The following is a 20,823-nucleotide window of genomic DNA, read 5'->3' as shown; positions in this document are numbered from 1 at the left end:
AAATTAAGGAAAATAAGCCTATGCAAAAATTTGGGCACCCTTGGAGATTTGTCTGCTCAGATAACTTTTACCAAGGTTTCAGACCTTAATCTACCTTTTAGGCTATGTGCACACGATCCGGAGACACTGCGGGTTTGACGCTGTGTGTTATGAAGCGTCAAAGCCGCAGCGGCCAGATGTTGCAGCATAGTGGATGGGATTTCTAGAAATCCCATGTCCACTATGCGTATCTGGGCGCCTGCGGATCACACGCGGAAACTGACATGCGGCACATCTTTCCTGACCGCAGCATGTCAATTTCTCTTGTGGGTCCGCATGCTTACTTTCTCCATAAAATGGTGCTGCTCATTTGTATATTGAGTGGAGGCCGCGGGCGGCTGTTCCAGAGTGGAGGCCGCGGGCGGCTGTTCCAGAGTGGAGGCCGCGGGCGGCTGTTCCAGAGTGGAGGCTGCGGGCGGCTGTTCCAGAGTGGAGGCTGCGGGCGGCTGTTCCAGAGTGGAGGCTGCGGGCGGCTGTTCCAGAGTGGAGGCCGCGGGCGGCTGTTCCAGAGTGGAGGCCGCGGGCGGCTGTTCCAGAGTGGAGGCCGCGGGCGGCTGTTCCAGAGTGGAGGCCGCGGGCGGCTGTTCCAGAGTGGAGGCCGCGGGCGGCTGTTCCAGAGTGGAGGCCGCGGGCGGCTGTTCATCGTGCGCACCTAACCTTAGGGTTATGGCTTGTTCACTATCATTGTTAGGAAAGGCCCGGTGATGTAAATTTCCCAGCTTTACAAAAACCCAGCCTTCTCCTAACCTTGTGCCAAAAAAAACAGCAGCCATGGGTTCTTCTAAGCAGCTGCCTAGCAGTCTGAAAATGGTGAAGGCCCACAAAGCAGGAGAAGGCTAAAAGAAGATGGCAAAGTTTAAGTTGCCCTTTCCTCACTTCAAAATGTAATTAAGAAACGGCAGTTAACAGGAACTGTGGAGGTCAAGATAAAGTCTGGAAGACCAAGCAAAATTTCAGTGAGAGCTGCTCGTAAGATTGCTAGAGAGGCAAATCAGAACCCCTGCTTGACTGCAAAAGACCTTCAGAAAGATTTAGCAGACTCTGGAGTTGTGGTACATTGTTCTACTGTTCAGAGACATCTGCACAAATATTGCCTTCATGGAAGTCATCAGAAGGAAACCTCTCCTGCGTCCTCACCATAAAATTCGGTGTCAAAGTATGCAAAAGAACATCTAAGCATACCTAATGCATTTTGGAACCACGTCCTATGGACTGATGGGGTTAAAATAAACTCTTTGGCCACAATGAACAAAGGTATTGTCACGCCTGCAGGTGGCACACGTGGTTCGTGAACCCACTGTGCCATGGACCGGACTTGCTCTGGAGGGGCGTAACTAAGTAACTACCTTGGTGTTCACTGGAGCCTCTAGTGGTGAGGTCTGACTTGTGCAGCAGGTAGCTGCCAGGTGCCACTCCAGGGTGGCATCTGGCAGTAGCAGCTGGCCCCAAGGGTCAGAGATGTTAATTTGGAAAGAGTTCTAGACAAGGCAGGAAGGCCACTGGGACAGGTACAGACATGTATGTCTCGGGAAACTGTTCAGGTACCGCTGATGCGGCAACGGGGTACGGATACCACAGACGCAGCTTCAGGGTAATGTAGTCCTGAGTAGGTTATACAGGGACAGAACAGGATAAGGTATCACTTTAGTATACGAATGGGAAAACAGGATAAGGGATTAACTTTAACAGACTAGGGATGGGGGACCTGGCAACATATACAGTTGTACACACTAAACTCTAGGGGTTGCTCAGGCTCCTCCTTATTGGGGAGGGTGCCTTTTATTCAAGATTCCTCCCAGCTATTGGCTGGGAGACATCTTGTAGGTGAACATTTTAACCAAATGCCTCCCAGCTATTAGATGGGGGCATTTACCTTATGCGCGCTGCCCCATTCTAAGAGCAGGGGAGCGTGTGCACTAGGCGCGGCGTCGGGAGACAGCTTGCACTGAGGTAGGATCAAGTGGACACTACTGTGACCGTGGGTGGTGAGTACGCTGACGTACCCGCATGGAGGGAGGAGAGGGACCTTGCTAAGAGGTTGAAAAGAGGATGGCTTCTGCAAATGTATAATGATCCTAAACACACATCAAAATCCACAATAGACTAGACTACCTGAAAAGGTGCAAACTGAAGGTTTTACAATGGCCCTCACAGTCCCCTGATCTGAACATCATTGAAAATCTGTAGCTAGACGTCAAAATAGCAGTGCATGCAAGATGACCCAGGAATCTCACAGAACTGGAAGAACTTTCCAAGGAAGAATGGAAAAAAATCGCTCAAACAAGAATGAAAGACTCTTGGCAGGCTACAAAAAGCATTTACAAGCTGTGATGCTTTCAAAAGGGGGTGCTACTAGGTACTAACCATGCAGGGTGCCAAAACTATACAAAGGAAATGTGTCATCTTTAATTTTAGCCCTTTAAGAGATCATTTCATCTTCAACTTGCTTAACTGTTCACAATAACAGTAATTTTGACCAGGGGTGCCCAAACTTTTACATGCCACTGTAGCGTCGTCATATTTGGCAGCGCTTTACAGACCTCATCCTCACTGTCCCCATAAGGAATCTAGATTGAGAGTCCCAATCAGTATGTCTTTGTGTGGGTTCCCTTTTGGGTTGTCCCGTTTCCTCCCACACTCCAAACACGGGGAGAACATATTAACTCCATGCAGGGATTTGAACCCAGGACTGCAGCACTGCAAAGCAATTATGTGAACCACTGGTCCACCAAGCTGCCCATGTTAGTACATCAGTAATAGTCACTGCTCCTGTAGACATGATGAATGCCACAGAATTACAGCTGATACCAAGTGACGTGTGACAGATGCTTAGATCTGACATCTAATTGAATTAAAAAAAAATACATTTGTCACAATCAATTAAACAGCTGCAATTCAGAGTGTGTTGTTCTTGCAGATTTTTATTTGGTCTTATGTGAAATATTTTATATCTTTAGACCAGAGGTCCCCAACCGCCGGTCCGCGGACCAGGACCGGGCCGTTGGGGTTTTTCAGCCGGTCCGCGGGGAGAGGGGGCCCCTCCAGCCTCCAGCAGGGCCGCCATCAGGGCATGACTGCCCTGACTCCAGTATGGGGCCCGGCCGGTAGGAGCCCCCTCGGAGCCCCCCTCTTGTACGTCTCTCTCCTCATGGGGCCCCCGGCCGCATGCTAAGCGCCGGGTCCGGGACATCTTAGCGCTGCGCTGCTGCGGCAGCACCTTCATGATTCCCCTGACTTCCGGTCATGTGACGGCGCCGTCACATGGCCGGAAGTCAGGAGAACCTGGTGTCAGCGATTTGGACGAGCGCCAGGATTCTGCAGGGATCGCATGGGGGTAAGTATAACAAGTTTTATTTTTTTTTAAATACAATTAACTAGGAGTGGGGGGAATGGGAGATGCACATGGGGGGAGGGGAGAGATGAGAGATGCACATGGGGGAGGGGAGAGATGAGAGATCCACATGGGGGGGAGGGGAGAGATGAGAGATGCACATGGGGGAGGGGAGAGATGAGAGATCCACATGGGGGGAGGGGAGAGATGAGAGATGCACATGGGAGGGAGGGGAGAGATGAGAGATGCACGGGGGGTGGATGAGAGATGCACGGGGGGTGAGAGATGCACGGGGGGGATGAGAGATGCACGGGGGGTGGATGAGAGATGCACGGGGGGTGGATGAGAGATGCACGGAGGGGGATGAGAGATGCACGGAGGGGGATGAGAGATGCACGGAGGGGGATGAGAGATGCACGGGGGTGAGCTGCACATGGGGGGGTGAGAGATGCACATGGGGGGGTTATGTTTACATAACTTTGTTGCCTTATGAAGGGCGGGGGGGGCCCCCAAAAATTTCTTGCACAGGGGCCCACTACAGTCTGTGTCCGCCCCTGGGATGAAGTAAATGCAGCTGAACAGCAGCTGTCAGGACAGCTGCCCTGTCCTGCTGCAGGGCGTGATGGGGCCTCAGTGATGCGGCTCCTGGCACAGCACATTATGTGGGGCTCCTGGCATAGCTCCTGGCGGGGACCTGGTCTACACTATATGATAAGTATGCACTAAACTCCAAAGCCCCGCCCACCCCACCCCCTCCTTGCTGGGCCATGGAAAAATGATCTTGCTTCAAGCCGGTCCCTGGTGCAAAAAAGGTTGGGGACCACTGCTTTAGACTATAGAAGCTCCTAGTATGGGGCAAAGTTGTTATAGATAGTAGTATGTATGTATGTATGTATGTATATATATATATATATATATATATATATATATATATATATATATATATATATATATATATATATATATATATATATATATATATATATATATATATATATATATATATATATATATATATATATATATATATATATATATAATATATATATAATTTTCTTTTTGATTGATCTTATTTTCTGTATTGCTGACTCCCTAAGATAAATACTGGGTAGTATGCCTTTTTAAATGGCAATAAAAATTGTCTTAATAAAGATTATTTGTAATCCCATGTCTGAAGAATGCTGGCCAAATGAGGTTTCACATCTGAAGCCCTGCTGAAGAATGAGAAAGCAAAAACTAGTTAATAGAAACGGACAAATTGTACTGATTGCAGACATCCTTTTAACAGGTTTATTTGAGAATTTGGTGGCTTCAGCTGATAAAATCTTACTGCGGCACGCACGCTGTGAGTGTGACTTGTATTTGGCAGGGACTGTACTGTTGAAAATACTACTAAGCAAAATTAGAAAGCTAAAGGCAATGCAGATTATTAACTTTATAATCTACTTTGTGTTAAGTTTCTGTCGCTGGTAGCTAGGGGAAGAGGAAGACCTTAAAATGAATGAAACTGCACTACAAAGTTGCAAGCAAAGAGGCAAACACCACAAAAGCTGTAAAAATATATTTGCTTTTGTTAAAGGGGTTCTCTGGGCAAAATACAACTTTACCCAGGGTATTAGATATATAAAAATAGTAATCTCTAACAAGGCAGAGCTGGATGGAAAGGTCACTGTTCATGATAACCTTTAGTACCAGTCACCACAATATTATTTTATGTTGCTTACCCAATAAAAAATTCTCGAGCAGGGAGGGCAAAAACCCTTGGGCCCCGATTCATCAATGTTTTACTTTTACTTTTTTTTTTACCTCTTCCTTGCCAATCCTGATGAGGAGCGTGGTGCAGTCAGCAGCTTCTGATTCATGAAGAGATGCATGCCTCTTCATGAGTGTGGAGCATGCGCCTCACCAGAAATCTCACTCCAGTTCGGGGCTAGAATGACATTTTTGGCTTTATTTTCCCAAATTGAAGGCTGCACTTCAGGACATTAACTGGGGGCAGCTACTGTCAGATAGTGATTGTGATACAAATGATAAATGAGAGCACTTTAAGTTTATATTGGTCAATCTGACTGCAAAATGTATTCCTATAGGTAACAAGTACAGATAACTAAAATTACACCACACGTTACTTACACTTACAGTCGGGAAGGGTATTCATGACAAAAAAAGGGAATTTAGAATATATAGGGCCCAATTCAGCAAAGATTTCATGCCAGAATTCTGGCGTAAAAGCTTTGATAAGTTGCAAAATTTAAGCACAACTTAGTTTCCACCAAATTTTGAGAATTTTGTTATTTTCACAACAGTTTTTCTAAGCTCCAGCGAAATGGGTGCAGTGGGTCGGGGCATGACTGCGCAAATATTGTCTAACTCCTTACAAGCTATGGACACGCCACTTGTCGGGCACTCAAGATTCGTGTAGAGGCGCGCATCTCTTCTTGAATTGGGAGCATCGGACTCCAGCGCGCACTCTCCTCAATCCCTGTGTGAACAATGCTGGTTTTGATGAATCGGGCCCATAGTTTATAAATGTGAAGGACTGTTACTGGTGTGACAGATAGTCGCTCTGGATCCAGCTGTAGAAGGTCACTGCGCTTGGCATTGCAGGCGCCCTCTTGATCCTCTCATCTTTGTAGTATAGTTATGTCCTTCCTTTAGGACCCAGCAGCAACCTCCACCTTCTGCTGCTGATTGACACACCCTTGCTTGGTAGTTAAAAACACTCAGTTTCTCTAGAGAGTCGCTGGTGATAGTTCTATGTACCTCTATACAGACTTGGAGTACTGACAGTCGGCTAGTCTCGTCTTTGGTGCCCTTGGACGACATTTGGCGTTATCTCTCTGGTGTCTGCGCAAGTTAAGTGTATCCCCCTTAGTTTGTTTACCTTGTTGTCTTTAGTTTGTAGTGGGGCCTGACTAGTGCTCACCCAGTCACTTTCCTGTCTAGGGCCAAGCTCTACGTACATTCAGGGTTTAGGTTCCTGCTTGGCAATGGGTGCAGAACCTATATAGGGAAGGCAGGGTGATATTAGATATGCCTAGGAATCTCCACTCCCCCTTTCTCTAGTTGTTAGGCTCCCTCCCCCCTCTTCCCGTCATTGTACAATTATTTCTTCCCTCACCTTTCTTTAAAATTCTTATTAGGAGATTTTTACAGTATAGGGAACAAGGGGTCAGGAAAGGGATGAAGGGAAAGGAAAGGCAACCAAATAAAAGAAAAGAGAAAATAGGGTAGGGAGGAAGAGTAGAGAATAAGAGAGAGAGTGGGAAAAAAAAGAAGGAAATGAAGATCATCTTAACATAATTGCACCACAACGTTAACATACCAAGTGCAAAAACAACATAGAATAAAGTATAGATTAAAAGAATTCCAGCAAAGTAGTAAAACATCATATAAAGAGGCTTCTCTTGCTTGGAGGAAAAATTGCGTTCCAAGAGGACCATTTGGAATTATATTTAGGTAGAGAGTTATTCCTTAAAGCTAAGGAGATTTCAAAGGCATTATGGGAGGACATAATATCAATTATGTTGGAAATAAAGGGAATATCCATTGATTTCCAATTCAATACAAGTTTTTATAACAAAAAATATGTAAAGAAACTTGTCTAATTTTTTGAGGGAGGTCATCTGCTTCCAGAAAAAGGAGAACCAACTGGGGAGAAATTTTGACAAAAGATTCATTGATTTTATTCAATAGTAAAGAGACATCTCTCCTAAGTATCGAAAGTTTTGGACATTCTCAGAATATGTGAAGAAGATTGCCTCTTTGACCACAATTCCTCCAGCACAAATCAGATTGATCAGGGAATACGTTTTTAAGTCTAGCGGGAGTGTAGAACCTCCTAGGTAAAATTTTATAATTTTCATGTAGGTTTGCGCTAATAGAAGATTTGTACGCTAGTTCCACCGCTTTTTTCCATTTATCTAGGAGGAAATGATTATTTAGATCCTTTTCCCATCTCCACATATAATTCAGTTTTTCTAATGAGACATCAGAATTAAAAATTGAGTAGATATTCTTCATATTCCAAATTGAGTTATTCATAGGATTCTCTAAAAGAGTAACAAGTTCTCTTGAAGGGGTCAAAGGTAAAGAGAATTGATTTCTAATATACTTAAGTCTAGAAAATTATAGAATTCTTGATCAGGAAGATTGTATAGGGTTTTTAATGACTGAAACTTTGTAATGGAGTCTAATTTAGGCCCCTTTATAAGTGAAGAACAGTCTGGAATTCCTAATTTTTCCCATTTTTTTACATGGAAAATTTGGTAGAGCTGTATGAAAAATTGAGATAGGAAGTTTGTTGGGATTTTTCCCTCACCTTTCTTGATAGACTAGCTCTAGCATTTAAAAAGAGCTGAATAGAATCCTGAGGGGGGTGGGGAAGTAAAGTTTGTAAAAATATATTCAAGGTTCACACAGGTAGGTCCCCTAAATAATGGTATCAGGGAGTTGGTCACTGAGGATGAAGAGAAGGTAGAATTACTAAATTGCTTTTTTTTTTTTTTTTTTTTTTTTTTTTTTTTTATTTAGCTCCGTGTATATACCAAAGACGAGAAAACGACGGATGTTAAATATAATCAAAGGAAGCCTTGCTCCCAGCCCAGACTTGTTGCATCAAGGGTCTCCTAATGAAGTTGTTTCAATTATTGCTGTGCCCCATACATCATTTCTAGCTTCCCTAGTGACTGGAACTTTACCAAGAGACTGGTGCAACACTAATGTGGTGCCCATTTTCAAAAAGGGTTCCAGGTCTATCCCAAGTAATTGTAGACCAGTACGTTTTTAACCTCCAGTGTGGGGAAGAAGTTCAAAGGGCTTGTAAGGGATTATATACAGGAGTATAATTCTGGACAGAGGGATAACTGTGAATAGTGTTTTTAGACTTTGCAAAGACGTTTGATGCTGTCCCACAGACTCCTAATGAGTAAATTTAAAGTTTATAGTCTTAGAAAGTAAGGTTTGTAGTTGGATTGAAAACTGGCTTAACCTCTTTAAGACCTTGGACGTACGAGTACATCCAAGGTCGCATCCCTCTCTTTGGTGTGGGCTCCGGCGATGCGCCTGTCACATGATCGCGGGTCGCAAATGGGTTGGTAGGACAACCCGGGGTCTGCAGGAGAACCCTCTGGTTGTCATAGAAGATCTGCTATGAGCGCCGCCTTGCTGTGTGTAACGCAGGCGATCAGAAGATCGCAGCTTCTAGTCTCCCATGAAGACTATTGAAGCAAGTGAAGGGAAAAAAAAAAAAAAAAGTTTTTCTTAAAAAATAAGTTCAAATCACCCCCTTTCGCACAATTCAAAATAAAACCATTCAAAAACAATAAAAAATACACATGTTTGGTATCACTCGATCTATCAATATAAAAAAAAAATTAATCCGAACGGTAAACTTCGTAGCGAGAAAGTCAAAACGCCAGAATTACGTTTTGTTTTGTTTTTTTTTTTTGCAAACTTTGGATATTTTTTTTCACCACTTAAATAAAAAGAACCTATACAAATTTGGCATCTACGAACTCGTAATGGCAGGTCAGTTTTAGCATTTAGTGAACATGGTAAAAAGCCCAAAAAGCAATTGGGGAATTGCACTTTTTTTGCAATTTCACTGCAATGGTGAAAAACAATGGTGTTCAAAAGTACAACTCGTCCTACAAAAAGTAAGCCCTCACATGGCCATATGGACAGAAAAATTAAAATATAGGAAAAAGTTAAATGTATGGGATCAAATGACTAAAAATTGGCATGCGAATATGTATTCACCCATTTTGCAAAGAAACCCCTAAATTTCTGGTACAAGCCATTACCTTCATAAGTCACATGCTTGGTGAAAGGAAGTCCACATGTGTGCAATCTAAGTGTCACATGGTGTGTCAGTATATTCACACCTTTCTGAAAGGCCACAGAGGCTGCAACACCATTAAGGGAGAGGCACCACTAACCAAACACCATGAAGGCGAAGGAGATCTCCAAACAAGTCAAGGACAAAGTTGAGAAGTTCAAATCAGGGTTGGGTTAAGTGTATGTATGTGTGTATATCTAGATCTCCCAGTCTATAATGATCCCTGGAGCACCATCAAATCCATTTATCAAGTGGAAAGAACATGGTACCATAACAAACTTGCGAAGAGAGGGCCGCACACCAAAACTCTCAGCCTGGGTAAGGAGGGCATTAATCAAAGAGGCAGCGCAGAGACCAATGGTAAAACTGAAGGAGCTGCAGAGTTCACAAGCAGAGACTGGAATATCTGTCCATATGATCACAATAAGCCGTACACTCCATAGAAGTGGCCTTTGAAGGTGATGTGGTCAGATGAGACCAAAATTTAATTTTTTGGCCACTGAGGTAAACATTTTGTCTGGCGCCCAACCAACACAGCTCATCAGTCCAAGAACACAATCTCCACAGTGAAACATGGTGGTGGCAGCATCATGTTGTGGGGATGTTTTTTGGCAGCAGGGATAGGGAAAATGTTCTGAGTCTAGGGGAGAAGGGGATAGATGGTGCGAAATACAGGGATATTCTTGAGCAAAACCTGTTTCAGTCTGTAAGTTATTTACGGAGGTTCACCTTCCAAGAAGACCTGACCAAAGCATACTGCTCGAGTGGTTTAAGGGGAAATGTGAAATGTTTTGGCTTGATCTAGTCAAAGCCCAGACCTTAATCCAATTGAGAATCTGTGGTCAGACTTGAAGATTGCTGTTCACAAGAGGAAACCATTTAACTTGAAGGAGCTAGAGCAGTTTTGCCTTGAGGAATGGACAAAAATCCCAGTGGCAAGATGTCGAAAGCTCAGAGACTTATCCTAAGCTACTTGCAGCTGTAATTGCTGCAAGAGGAGGCACTACAAAGTACTGACTTTAGGGGGGGGTCTATAGTTATACACTCTGAAGTTTTCAGTTATTTTCGTTTTATTTTTATTGGGACGTAAAACAACAATGTTCACAGTTGTAGGCATGTTCTTTACATGAACTGATGCAAACCCTCAAAAAAAAAACAAACCGTGAAATTCCAGGTTGTGAGGTAGAAAAACACAAAAAACTGCCAAGGAAGAGGAGGGGGTTAATACTTTTGCAAGCCTCTGTAGATACCTCCAGGCACCTTGTACTCTTTTCATGTTCACCATATTGGAAGATGTACATGAAAAGACATCCATGATCTTATAGTCCGTATTTGCATTGGATATGGTTGTGATGATGGATATAGTGGTGGTTGATGAATCATGATAATGGATGATGAATCATGATCTTCTGAAAAGCAGATTCCTAAAGTTAGGGGGCTGTTTTAAAAATGTTTCCAGATCTACCACTAACTTCCTACAGTCTGTGGTCCCTGTGGAATATGGGTTGAAGACCAGCATCAATTTTCCTTAGGATTCTCATTTTGGGGTTGCATGTGACCATAGGAGGCACCTTGTTGCTATCTTCCCTACGTTTGTAGCCCAGGAGGCTGCTTCTTGGGATCCTTGTGAATATGTTCAGTTGTTACCAGAATAATTTGTCTTTTTGGGAATTAAAGTATTTACATAGAATTTTTTTTCTGGCTAACACAGTACCACATTATAATTTTATTTTATAGTACAGCATAAAAAGTATGGTCAAGTTTTTTGTTTGTTTTTTATATTAAACCCCCTCAAAAGACAAGGTGGCACTCCTTCAATCATCAGAGGAGATTAGCCTTCTTTACCTTAAGAACTATTCTGTGGAATATTCTACCACAAGAGCTGGTCACAGTGGGAACCATTGATGGTTTATAAAAGGGCTTAGATTTTTTTTTTTTTTTTTTTTAAAGAAGAAAATGTACATAAATTACGGTATGTAAATGTGCTAAGATTTTTTCTGAATTCTTGGTCCAGTGGATCTGCAATTGGCATCTAGAGGGAAAGATTCTGTCCTCTAGGGCAGGCTTTATCCTTTCCCATCCCTCGGTTGAACTTCATGGACCTCTATATTTTTAACTGTATTAACTATGTAATTATTTCACGACCTTCCACATCACTTTTGGGGAATTCACTGTAACCTGCATTTCTTTTTTTCTTTTTTTTGGGGTGAGGGGTGGGTTTATGAAAAAGTGGAGTAAATGAAAGGTAGTGTTTTTATCCTTTTGCTGAGAATCTATTTCCAGATGTGATGTACTGTATAAGAGCTTTGCAATCAATCCCATTTTACAATTCTCTAACCTATGAAAAATACAGTAATTCTGTCAAATTTAGTAGCCTAGAAGATGCACTTTTTTCCCCAAAAAAATTTGGGAGGAAAGTGGGGGGGGGGGGGGGTACTTGCAGTCTGAAAGTGGTTACTGGAGATGGGGGCTTGGCGGTGGGTCACAGCAGCAGGAGTAAAGCGATGCTGCAGGCCCCGGGCTGGGAGGAGGGGTTGTCCCGGTGGTGCAAGGATGCGGGCCCTGGGCTTCAAATAAGATGTCGGTGGGGAGGCAAGAGTGGAGTCCCCACTCTGCCCATTGATTTCCCGGCTGTGGTCTTCAGGGAAAATGGCCACCGGAGGCTGCACATGCGCAGATTGAGATCTAGGCTACTCCTTGAGCCGAGATCTAAATCTGCGCACGGCCCACATCCGATAGCCATTTTCCTGAAGCCCACCACCGGGAAATCAATGGGCAGAACATGGGACTCCTCTCTTGCCTCCCCACCAACATCTTGTTTGAAGCCCAGGGCCTGCAACCTCACACTGCCAGGACAGCCCTACCTCCTAGCTTGGGGCCTGCAGCATTGCTCCACTCCTGCCGGCTCCCTCCATCACCAGTCCTACCTCCTGTGACCCCCGCTCCACTACTGCTGCCCCCCCCTCCCCCTTCCCCCAGTAAGCTACCGTAAGTTCAGACTATAAGACGGACCGCCCAATTTATTTCATTATTTTCTCCTATTTTGCTCCCCAAAATTTGGGGTGAGTCTTGTAGTCCGGTGCGTCTTAGTCCGCAAAATACGGTACTGCAGCCGCTCTGTCACTAAGGGCACAGTCGGAAGGCCGTATTACTCGCACAAGGGTCGCATCGCTATCCTTGGATTGACCGTCGGCTCTCCTGACCTGAGCGTGACAGCCTGTAATTCTCTACTAAGTATACAATTTAGAATATAAAAAATTACCTGCCCAGGAAACAATATTTGACTTTTTTTGCTATTCTACAAGAAGGTTTATAGACTAAAACAGCCCAAACTGTATACAGCTACTACCAAGTTTCTAGGCACATGACTTCTTTGCTGTTAGGATTTATCTGTTATTAAATAGATAATCACTGTTTCTTCTGCAAAGAAACATGTAGTAGTTTCTGAGAGAATGCCATCTGCATGGGAACACAATTGGTAATAATATATTGCAGGAAGCCATAAGGACAGGTTCTGTTATTAACACCATTAAACCTGGGGAGTCTGCTTGTGAATGAATAATGCTGTGCTTTCTCTGTGTGTAGCCAATTAGCTTGTATTCAGACACTATATACATTTCTAACAACCATATACTATGGCTTGAACCCAGTGTGAATACAGGGAAATGTTTCCTTTTTTTGTTATTAGAAGCAGTAGCTTATAGGATAAAAATCTTCTCCACATGGCAGTATTCAATTAGGCGACTTTTTATTTTGGATTATACAAATAGGAAATTGAGGGTAAATTTCACATGGACTTTATGTGAATATCATGTATTTTTTATGTTGCCTTTGCTGGGTGCTATGCTTAATCTTATTTCTTTTGTTTGCAGGTTCACCCTAATGAATTGACCAATGGTGTTATAAATGCTGCTTTTATGCTACTTTTTAAAGATCTTATCAAGTTGTTTGCTTGTTATAATGATGGAATCATTAATTTATTGGGTGAGTATGTGTAAATGGCGCAAGTCAGCTGCCCTATATGTCCACCTCTTTTTGCGGGAACAACTTTTTATTTTTATTTTTTAGACTTGAATTCAAGTAATTTTAGGTTAGAAACAACTTGTTCAATTGGCGTTCATTACAAATTTTGCACTGCTCGGCTATTTGGGCATGCAGGTCATAGGTAGCTGAAAAGATGATACTGTGATCCGATGTCTTATTCCAGAGAAATCTCTGGTTTTCTTTTATGTAAATGAGCGGTTTCAGACTTTAGAGGGGACACTGATCTGCATGAGAATCTGTCTCCAGAGATTATTTTATATGAAGGGGGCAGTTACCAGTGTGATGTGTGATGGCCGCTCTCTGCTCTGCTGATCTCACTGCAGAGCTGTGTGTGATTATACCTGACACATCAGCAGGTTACTCTCAGCTTCCATCTCACAGGCAGCCAGTGTTTCTATACAGCAGAGCTGTGAGAGCTGCAGCAAATGTGCTGTTACATGTCTCACATTGGTAACGCCTCCTCATGTAAAATAATCTCTGGAGACAGATTCTCATACAGATCAGTGCCCAGCCCATAGATCTTAACACTTCATTTACATGCAAGAAAAATATGGATTTCTCTCAAATAAATCAGATCACAGGAAGCTGAATAAAATGATACCTTGATATCGATGACCTACATGCCCATATAGATGGCTTAGGAGGTGCGATCCTAGTGACTGTTTCTCTTTAATGTAGTCTGCGGCCAGATATCAGTTGCGCGAAGCTCAGAAAATGACAGTTACAAACTTTCCTCTAAGGTTAACCTCCCACAATAAGTTTTTGGTGAGTTTTTCATCCTGCTTGTTTTTGCTGCGCAAACAACGCTGCGTCTTACAGCTTCATAACAATGGATATGATTTATAGAAACCTCGTACCCACTGTGTCTTTGTTTTTCCGCCGCATACATTGAGGTGTAGTGTCTTTTTGAAATCCGCAACATGTCTGTTTCTCTGACTTGTATGTGCGCAAGTTTCCCATGCGGTAACCTTACTGGCATCACCGCCATTTCTCCCACTGCGAGCAGTGATGTAGGTAGGGTTAAAGTAGTTCACAGACCGGCTCACAGAGAGCTGATCGTGAGAACCGCTGCCTGTGACCTTAACCGCTCGTCACTGCAGCAGTTTCTCACGCTTAGTGAGCGGTCACACTACCGGCAGTATCAGGACGTGTTGAAGAGGCCTTAGGCTGTCCGAAGGATTCTCCGGTAAAGAGGTCGGCCTCTTGTTAGTGCAGCTTTCCTCACAGACTGACCGGCTGCTGGTGGAGGAGCATGTGACTGGATCGGTCCGCCAGCTTCCACCAATTGTAAAACACCTCACATGTGAGATATGCTTTTCTATTGGAGGTGGCTGATGGACTGGTTTTATCACATGCTCCTCTACCAGCAGCCATTGTATGGACAGAAGTGCCGGTCAGTCTGTGAAGAAAGCTGCCCTAACACGAGGCCGACCTCTTTACCTGAGAATCCGTCAGTGAGCGTGTTCTGACAGACTAGCAGGAAAGTTTTTGTAACTCTTAGCCTATGTTCACACACGTTGTAGCTTTTTTTTTTCTGCTGCTAACTTTTCTCTGACAGGAAAACAGCTGCGTAAAAAACATGCATATTTGTTGCTTTTTTTTCTGCGTTTTTTATGACCACCCATTACTCCCTATGGGCGAAAAGTAAAGTAATGGAAAAAAAAAAATAGTCCCCAAAGGTGGTCAACCCTTTTTTTTTTTTTCTTCAATTCTTTATTTTTAATTTTGCAATAAAGAAGAAATACTATGCAACACAGAGATGCATATAAGTTCCGATAGTTAAGAAGACAAAAACACTGCGTTGCACAATCTTAATACAGTAAAATTAACAAATTCTCTAAACAAGCAGAGAAATATTAAACAGTTCAAAACAATTCAATACAAAGCATTCCCACTTACAGGAGAGTATCAATAAAGCATTAGTTCAACCCTAGAATCAAAGCAACTCCCGAGATAAACCAATGCGGAGTATACATTAGAGAACATTGCAATATCCGTCCCTTGTCAAACCAGAGCCCACAGGGCCGTAAACCCTCAAGTCTCCTAGCGGATTTTGGCAAAATATGTGGAGAGTTAGCATTATTGTACACAACACTTAACGGTGATTTAATACTCGGCTGACCACCGTGACACCCCCCAGACACTCAGGGACTAAGATGTGATACCCCCCGTATAATGTATCCACGGGGCCCAAATCTTCCTAAATTTCTCATGTGTCATGGAGTCCCAACTCGTCAATTCCTCCAACCTAAAAAGATCTCTCATTTTACATTTCCATTCATCCAAAGTTGGTGGGGCTTGCTGCTTCCACTTAAAGGCTATCAGTTGTTTCGCAGCCCCTAACATCAGTGGGGCCAACTCATGTTTTTTAGGGTGGAAGTTGTTTTTGGCAAGGGACAAAAGCACCTCTACTACCATCAAATCTGAAACAATTAATTTGAGAGAACGCATAACTCCCATAACCTCAGACCAAAACTGTCGAAGGACCGGGCAAAACCAGAAGACATGAGACAAAGCACCTCGCGACCCCTCACACCTCCAGCATTGTGGAGAGCTAGTTAACCCCAAATGATAAAGTTTATCTGGTGTATAGTACCAACGCGAGAGCAATTTGTACGCCATTTCCTGGGATACCACACATCGTGAAAAAACATGTGAATTGAGGCATATCATTTGTTTATCTTTTGGGGAGAGGTGAATATTCAGTTCAGATTCCCAAGAATGTAAGAATAACGGTGGGGCATTGTCTATCAAGTTTGCAAGATTAGAATAAAGTTTAGAAACAATTTTTGGAACAAAATGATTGACTTTGGTTAGAATCTCAAGCCAAAGCCATTTGGTGTGAGGTTGAGATAATCCTGTGATCAAGTTCATATAATGATCAATATGTAGGTGTTGTAAAAAATTGAGAGGGCGTTTCCCCGCTGCCATTGGCCAACCGTCAACACATGGAATTTTCCCCTGAAGCAAATGTGAAATGGGTTTAAGTGGTAAGGAGGACCATAGAGCGTAAGGGTCTGTAAAATCCGGAGAGAAGAGATAGGGGAGAAGTCCCATTGGTATTTTATCTAGAAAATTACAAGTTGGGGCTTTGATTGGAATCCGTGCATGTCTGGTTTGTAAAGTAGCTAGGAGAACATCTCCCAGTCCCTCTTTAGGAAGGGGGCAATCTGTCCATAAGTATTTCAATGCATGCTTTCCCAGAAGTTGCATTTCAATGTGCGAATCATGACCCTTTTCCGCCCATTTTATTAATTTTAGCCAATTTGCCAGAAGAATGGCTTGATGATAAAGAGCTAGGTTAGGTAAACCCACTCCTCCCCCACATTTTGAGCGCATCAGAAGTTTCAAAGGTAATCTGGCTTTTTTATATTTCCAAACAAATTTGGCTATTATTTGATTTAAGAGAGCGTATAAAAGAAACGGGGAGTTGAATTGGGATCATATTCATCACATAGAAAATCTTGGGGAAAACATAGGACTTAAACACGTTGACTCTGCCAAGCCAGGACAGAAGAGGAGTATTGTAGGAGCGTAGGAGAGTTTCAGTTTGTCCTATCAGAGGGGAGAAATTATGTTTGAAAAGCATACTGGGATCATCCGTTATATATATTCCAAGATATTTAAGTTTGTGTTGTTGCCATTTAAAAGGGGCAAGGCTCTTCAAAATTTGTACATCTTTTTCAGTAGCCGATATATTCAGTGCTTCTGTTTTATCTAAGTTAATCTTAAAGTTGGGGAGTTCTCCAAATAAGGAGAAAAGTTCCAAAATCTTTGGGACTGCGATTTTTGGGTTGGATAAGAGGAGCAAGAGGTCGTCCGCGAAGGCAGCAGTCTTCAGCTCTAAATAGTTGATCCTCAAACCCCCAATCTCAGGCTGTTGTCTGATTGCTTGGATAAAGCATTCCATCACTAATACAAATAAAGAATGAGAGAGAGGGCAGCCTTGCCTGGTGCCATTAGTGATATTAAAAGGCGTAGATAAAATCCCATTCACCCTGACCCTAGCCGTAGGGAAAGTATACTGCGACATGATTGCGTCTATGAAAGGAGGGGGAAAGGCAAACTTCCGCAGAACACACGCCATAAAACGCCAACTGATTCGATCGAATGCTTTTTCAGCATCCGTAGAAAGTAATATAAGCGGCTGACGATTGTGTTTAGCATACCAAATTGCCTGTAAGACTTTAATACTATTGTCCCTTCCACGAACGAAACCAGCCTGATCAGGGTGAACTAGGTCTGCCAATACTAAATGAATTCTATTAGCTAAAATTTTTGCCCATAGTTTAAGATCTGCGTTCAGCAGGGAAATAGGACGGTAGCTACTGCATACGGTGCCATCTCTTCCCTCCTTAGGAAGCACAGTAATATGTGCCTCTAGAGCCTGTGGTGGGGGAACCGAACCTGAGAGAAAGAGGTTAAATAATTCAACCAAATGAGGAACGAATACCTCCGCGAACTTCTTGTAGTATATAATGGGGAAACCATCTGGACCCGGAGTCTTTCCATTAGGAGTAGAAGCAAGTGCTTCCTTAACCTCTCGAGAGGAGATTGGGGCAAGTAGAATAGAATGGCCTGAAACGGAGATCTCCGGTAGTGCAAGAGTAGAAAGAAAGTCATGTATGCGATGGAGTGCTGAAGGAGGGTCAGACATGGAATCATGGGGTTTTAAATTATACAGTGAGTGATATGTGCAGAAAGCCTCTGCTATCCCTTCTGAATCCGAAACGGTCTCACCCCCCTCAGAACTAATCTGCCTGATGAAGCATTTGTCTTTCTGTGCCTTTAGCATTCTAGAAGTAAATTTGCTACCCCTGTTACCGTGTACTTAGATTTTTTGTTTGCAACGTGTGTAAATTTTAGCTGAGTGTACATTAAGTACATCCTTTAGTTTTTCTCTCGAATCCTTCAACTCTTTTCGGACTCCCTCCGTTTTTTTTTGTTTATGCAAACGCTCCATAACATTGATTTGGTGCAGAAGAGAGAAAATTTCTTTGTCCCTTTTCTTTTTTATGTAAGAACCCAGAGAAATCAGTTCTCCCCCTTAGGACAGCTTTATGGGCTTCCCATACCATGGGGGTAAGTTCACCATTGACCTTATTCTCTCTGAAAAACCTTTTGCAATGAGAAGGTGATCTGGGAAACATTATCAGCGTTATCTAAGAGTGTTTCGTTCAGACGCCATGAGGGATGGTGTCGCGATAAAGAGTTTATTTTAACCGATAGGAAGATCGGGGCGTGATCTGATAGTGCTATGGATCCGATTGAAGTAAAAGTGATCAATTTAATAACCGAGGATTGAACTAATAAATAACCGATTCTGTGAAACGTGTCATGAGGGGAAGAATAAAAAGTATAATCCTTTTCATTGGGATGGGCCAATCTCCAGGGGTCTAATAAGTGAATATCTTGTAATTTATTGATCAATTTTCTCCGATCTTTATAAGAAATTTTAGACTTCCCCCGAGGAAGAGTCCAGGTCCGGTTGTAACGTCAAATTAAAGTCTCCTCCCAAAATTAATAGTCCTTCCATAAACAGTGAAAGCGCATCCAAAGTATCTGACAACCACTCCACCTGACCCTGGTTTGGAGCATAAACGTTTGCAAATGTAATTGGGGTATTAGACAGAAAACCCTTCACAAAGATGTATCTGCCTTCCAAGTCCGTGATGCTATCTTTTAAAGTGAAAGGTAATCCCCTTTTTAAGGCTATACTGACCCCTTTAGAAGCCGACCCTGAACAGCTATGGAACCAAATTGGGTATTTGGAAAAGGACATGTTGGGAGATCTACCCCTCTTAAAATGTGTTTCCTGGAAAAAGATTACCTGGGAATGAGCTTTATTCAGAAGGGACAAGATCTGGCTACGTTTGGCGGGGCTATTCAGCCCCTTTGTGTTGAGGGACACCACAGTGATCGAACCTTTCCCAGTACAAGTAGCCATATTCACGTAACATCGGTGATCTCAACCTGAAAGTTAGACCTGTAATGGGAATGAAACAAATTCAAAACAGAATTATGTACATAAACAAAGATAGACTCCTCTTCAACAATTGGGTCCTTACAACCTCCCCCTGCGGAAGATGAGTTCCATGGCAACCAAGTGGTGTTCAGATATATATGAAGTTATTATTAACTAGTAACAAGAGAGTGACCTACACACATCGAGCTCTCCTCTATGAACCATAGAAGAATTATAAGAGGCGAGCGCAGCTCTACACCTTTATGGACCACACCAAAAATTGAAGGGAACCTAAGTCCAAAGATTCCCAAGTAAACTAATCAAAAATACGAGAGACCCCTGCCATTGTCCATTAGTCCCTTAGGGGAAGGAGGACAGCATAAGAGATCAGTCTCGATGTCCATTTAAAGAAAGGTGATCGTCATATTCATGTATGTTGCTGTCTATTCGCATGCTTTTTGGCCTTAGGTGATGTCGATTTTATTTTTTATTTATTTATTTATTTTTTTTTTGATCGACCAATCGTCGGGCTTTTCAAGCCGTGGGATGGGTAAACCGATGTCTAGTGGCATCCACGAGGGAATGGATATGGGGACCATTTGTAACGGCACCCAGGCTGCTTCCAAGTCTTCCGGGGAGCGAATGATGATCTGACTATCTTCTTTGGTAATACCCAACCCAAAAGGGAACAACCACCTGAATCATAGGCCTTGGTTTAATATTGCTTCTGTCAATGGTTTGAGGATTTTTCTCTTGGCCAATGTAGTTGGGGAGATATCCTGGAATATTTGGAAATTGACATCTCCATATGTCAGGGGTGCTTTTTCCCTTGCTCCAGACAAAATGGCAGCAGTGTCGACATAACTGAGGAGACCACAAATTATATCCCTTGGGCATTCATTAGGTTTGGGCTTTGGTCTAAGGGCTCTATGAACCCTTTCAATGAATACAGCGTCTGCTCTTTCAGTGCCCAATAAGGCTGCAAATATTTCTTTGGACACTTTTTTTTAAGGGATTCTGGTGCAAACGACTCGGGGATGCTGCGGAGGCGCACGTTTTTTCTTCTGCTCCTGTTCTCCTGGTCCTCTAGTGCAAGATAAACGGAGTTAAGGTGTTGCTGATGGACAAGGATATGGTCGCCAATGGTGTTAGAGGCGTCTATTAAGTCCATCTGCGTATTTTCAAGTGTTTCAACCGTATGCCCTATATGTCTTGCGTCAGATCTTAGTTCAGTCAATTCCTTGAGCAAGGGTTGCACAGTAGATTCTAGCAAAGATTTCATATAGGACCTGGAGAGAGGGGCCGAGTCCTCTGAAGTAGATCTGCAGTCTGAATCGCCCGGGCCCTCGTCGGAGAGATCATTAACCCCCGAAATCGCTTCACTGCAGTCTGTCAGTTGGCTGTGACATTCCCAATTTTTTTTTTAAAAATTTATCCAAATCTCCCTTAGGTGTGGTAGGCAAAGTTATAGAGGTTTGTCGTTTAAGGCTTTTTGCCCATATTTTATGATCTGTGCGAACCATTATAAGGCAGCTGATTACGAGTGGGATTAGACACCACTTGGTTACATTAGAAGAATCAATATATCAGCATATTTATAAGGAT

The 20,823-nt window shown here is 43.0% G+C and overlaps 1 protein-coding gene across 3 annotated transcripts in view; it reads left to right on the top strand.

The window, feature by feature from the left end:
- SNAP91 (synaptosome associated protein 91) overlaps nt 1-20,823 on the top strand; it is a 211,750-nt gene that overhangs the window by 99,486 nt on the left and 91,441 nt on the right. For all 3 annotated transcript variants that reach the window (XM_073675642.1, XM_073675641.1, XM_073675639.1), the window contains exon 7: nt 13,082-13,193. In XM_073675642.1, the coding sequence (XP_073531743.1) occupies nt 13,082-13,193 (112 nt within the window). The remainder of the gene's footprint in view (nt 1-13,081; nt 13,194-20,823) is intronic.

The sequence above is a fragment of the Phyllobates terribilis genome, unplaced genomic scaffold, assembly GCF_046119375.1.
Source record: "Phyllobates terribilis strain yellow unplaced genomic scaffold, ASM4611937v1 Scaffold_3__8_contigs__length_932513732, whole genome shotgun sequence".
NCBI lineage: Eukaryota > Metazoa > Chordata > Amphibia > Anura > Dendrobatidae > Phyllobates > Phyllobates terribilis.
The sequence above is the reverse complement of the archived record's forward strand: the minus strand, read 5'-3'. Positions and strand labels throughout refer to the sequence as shown.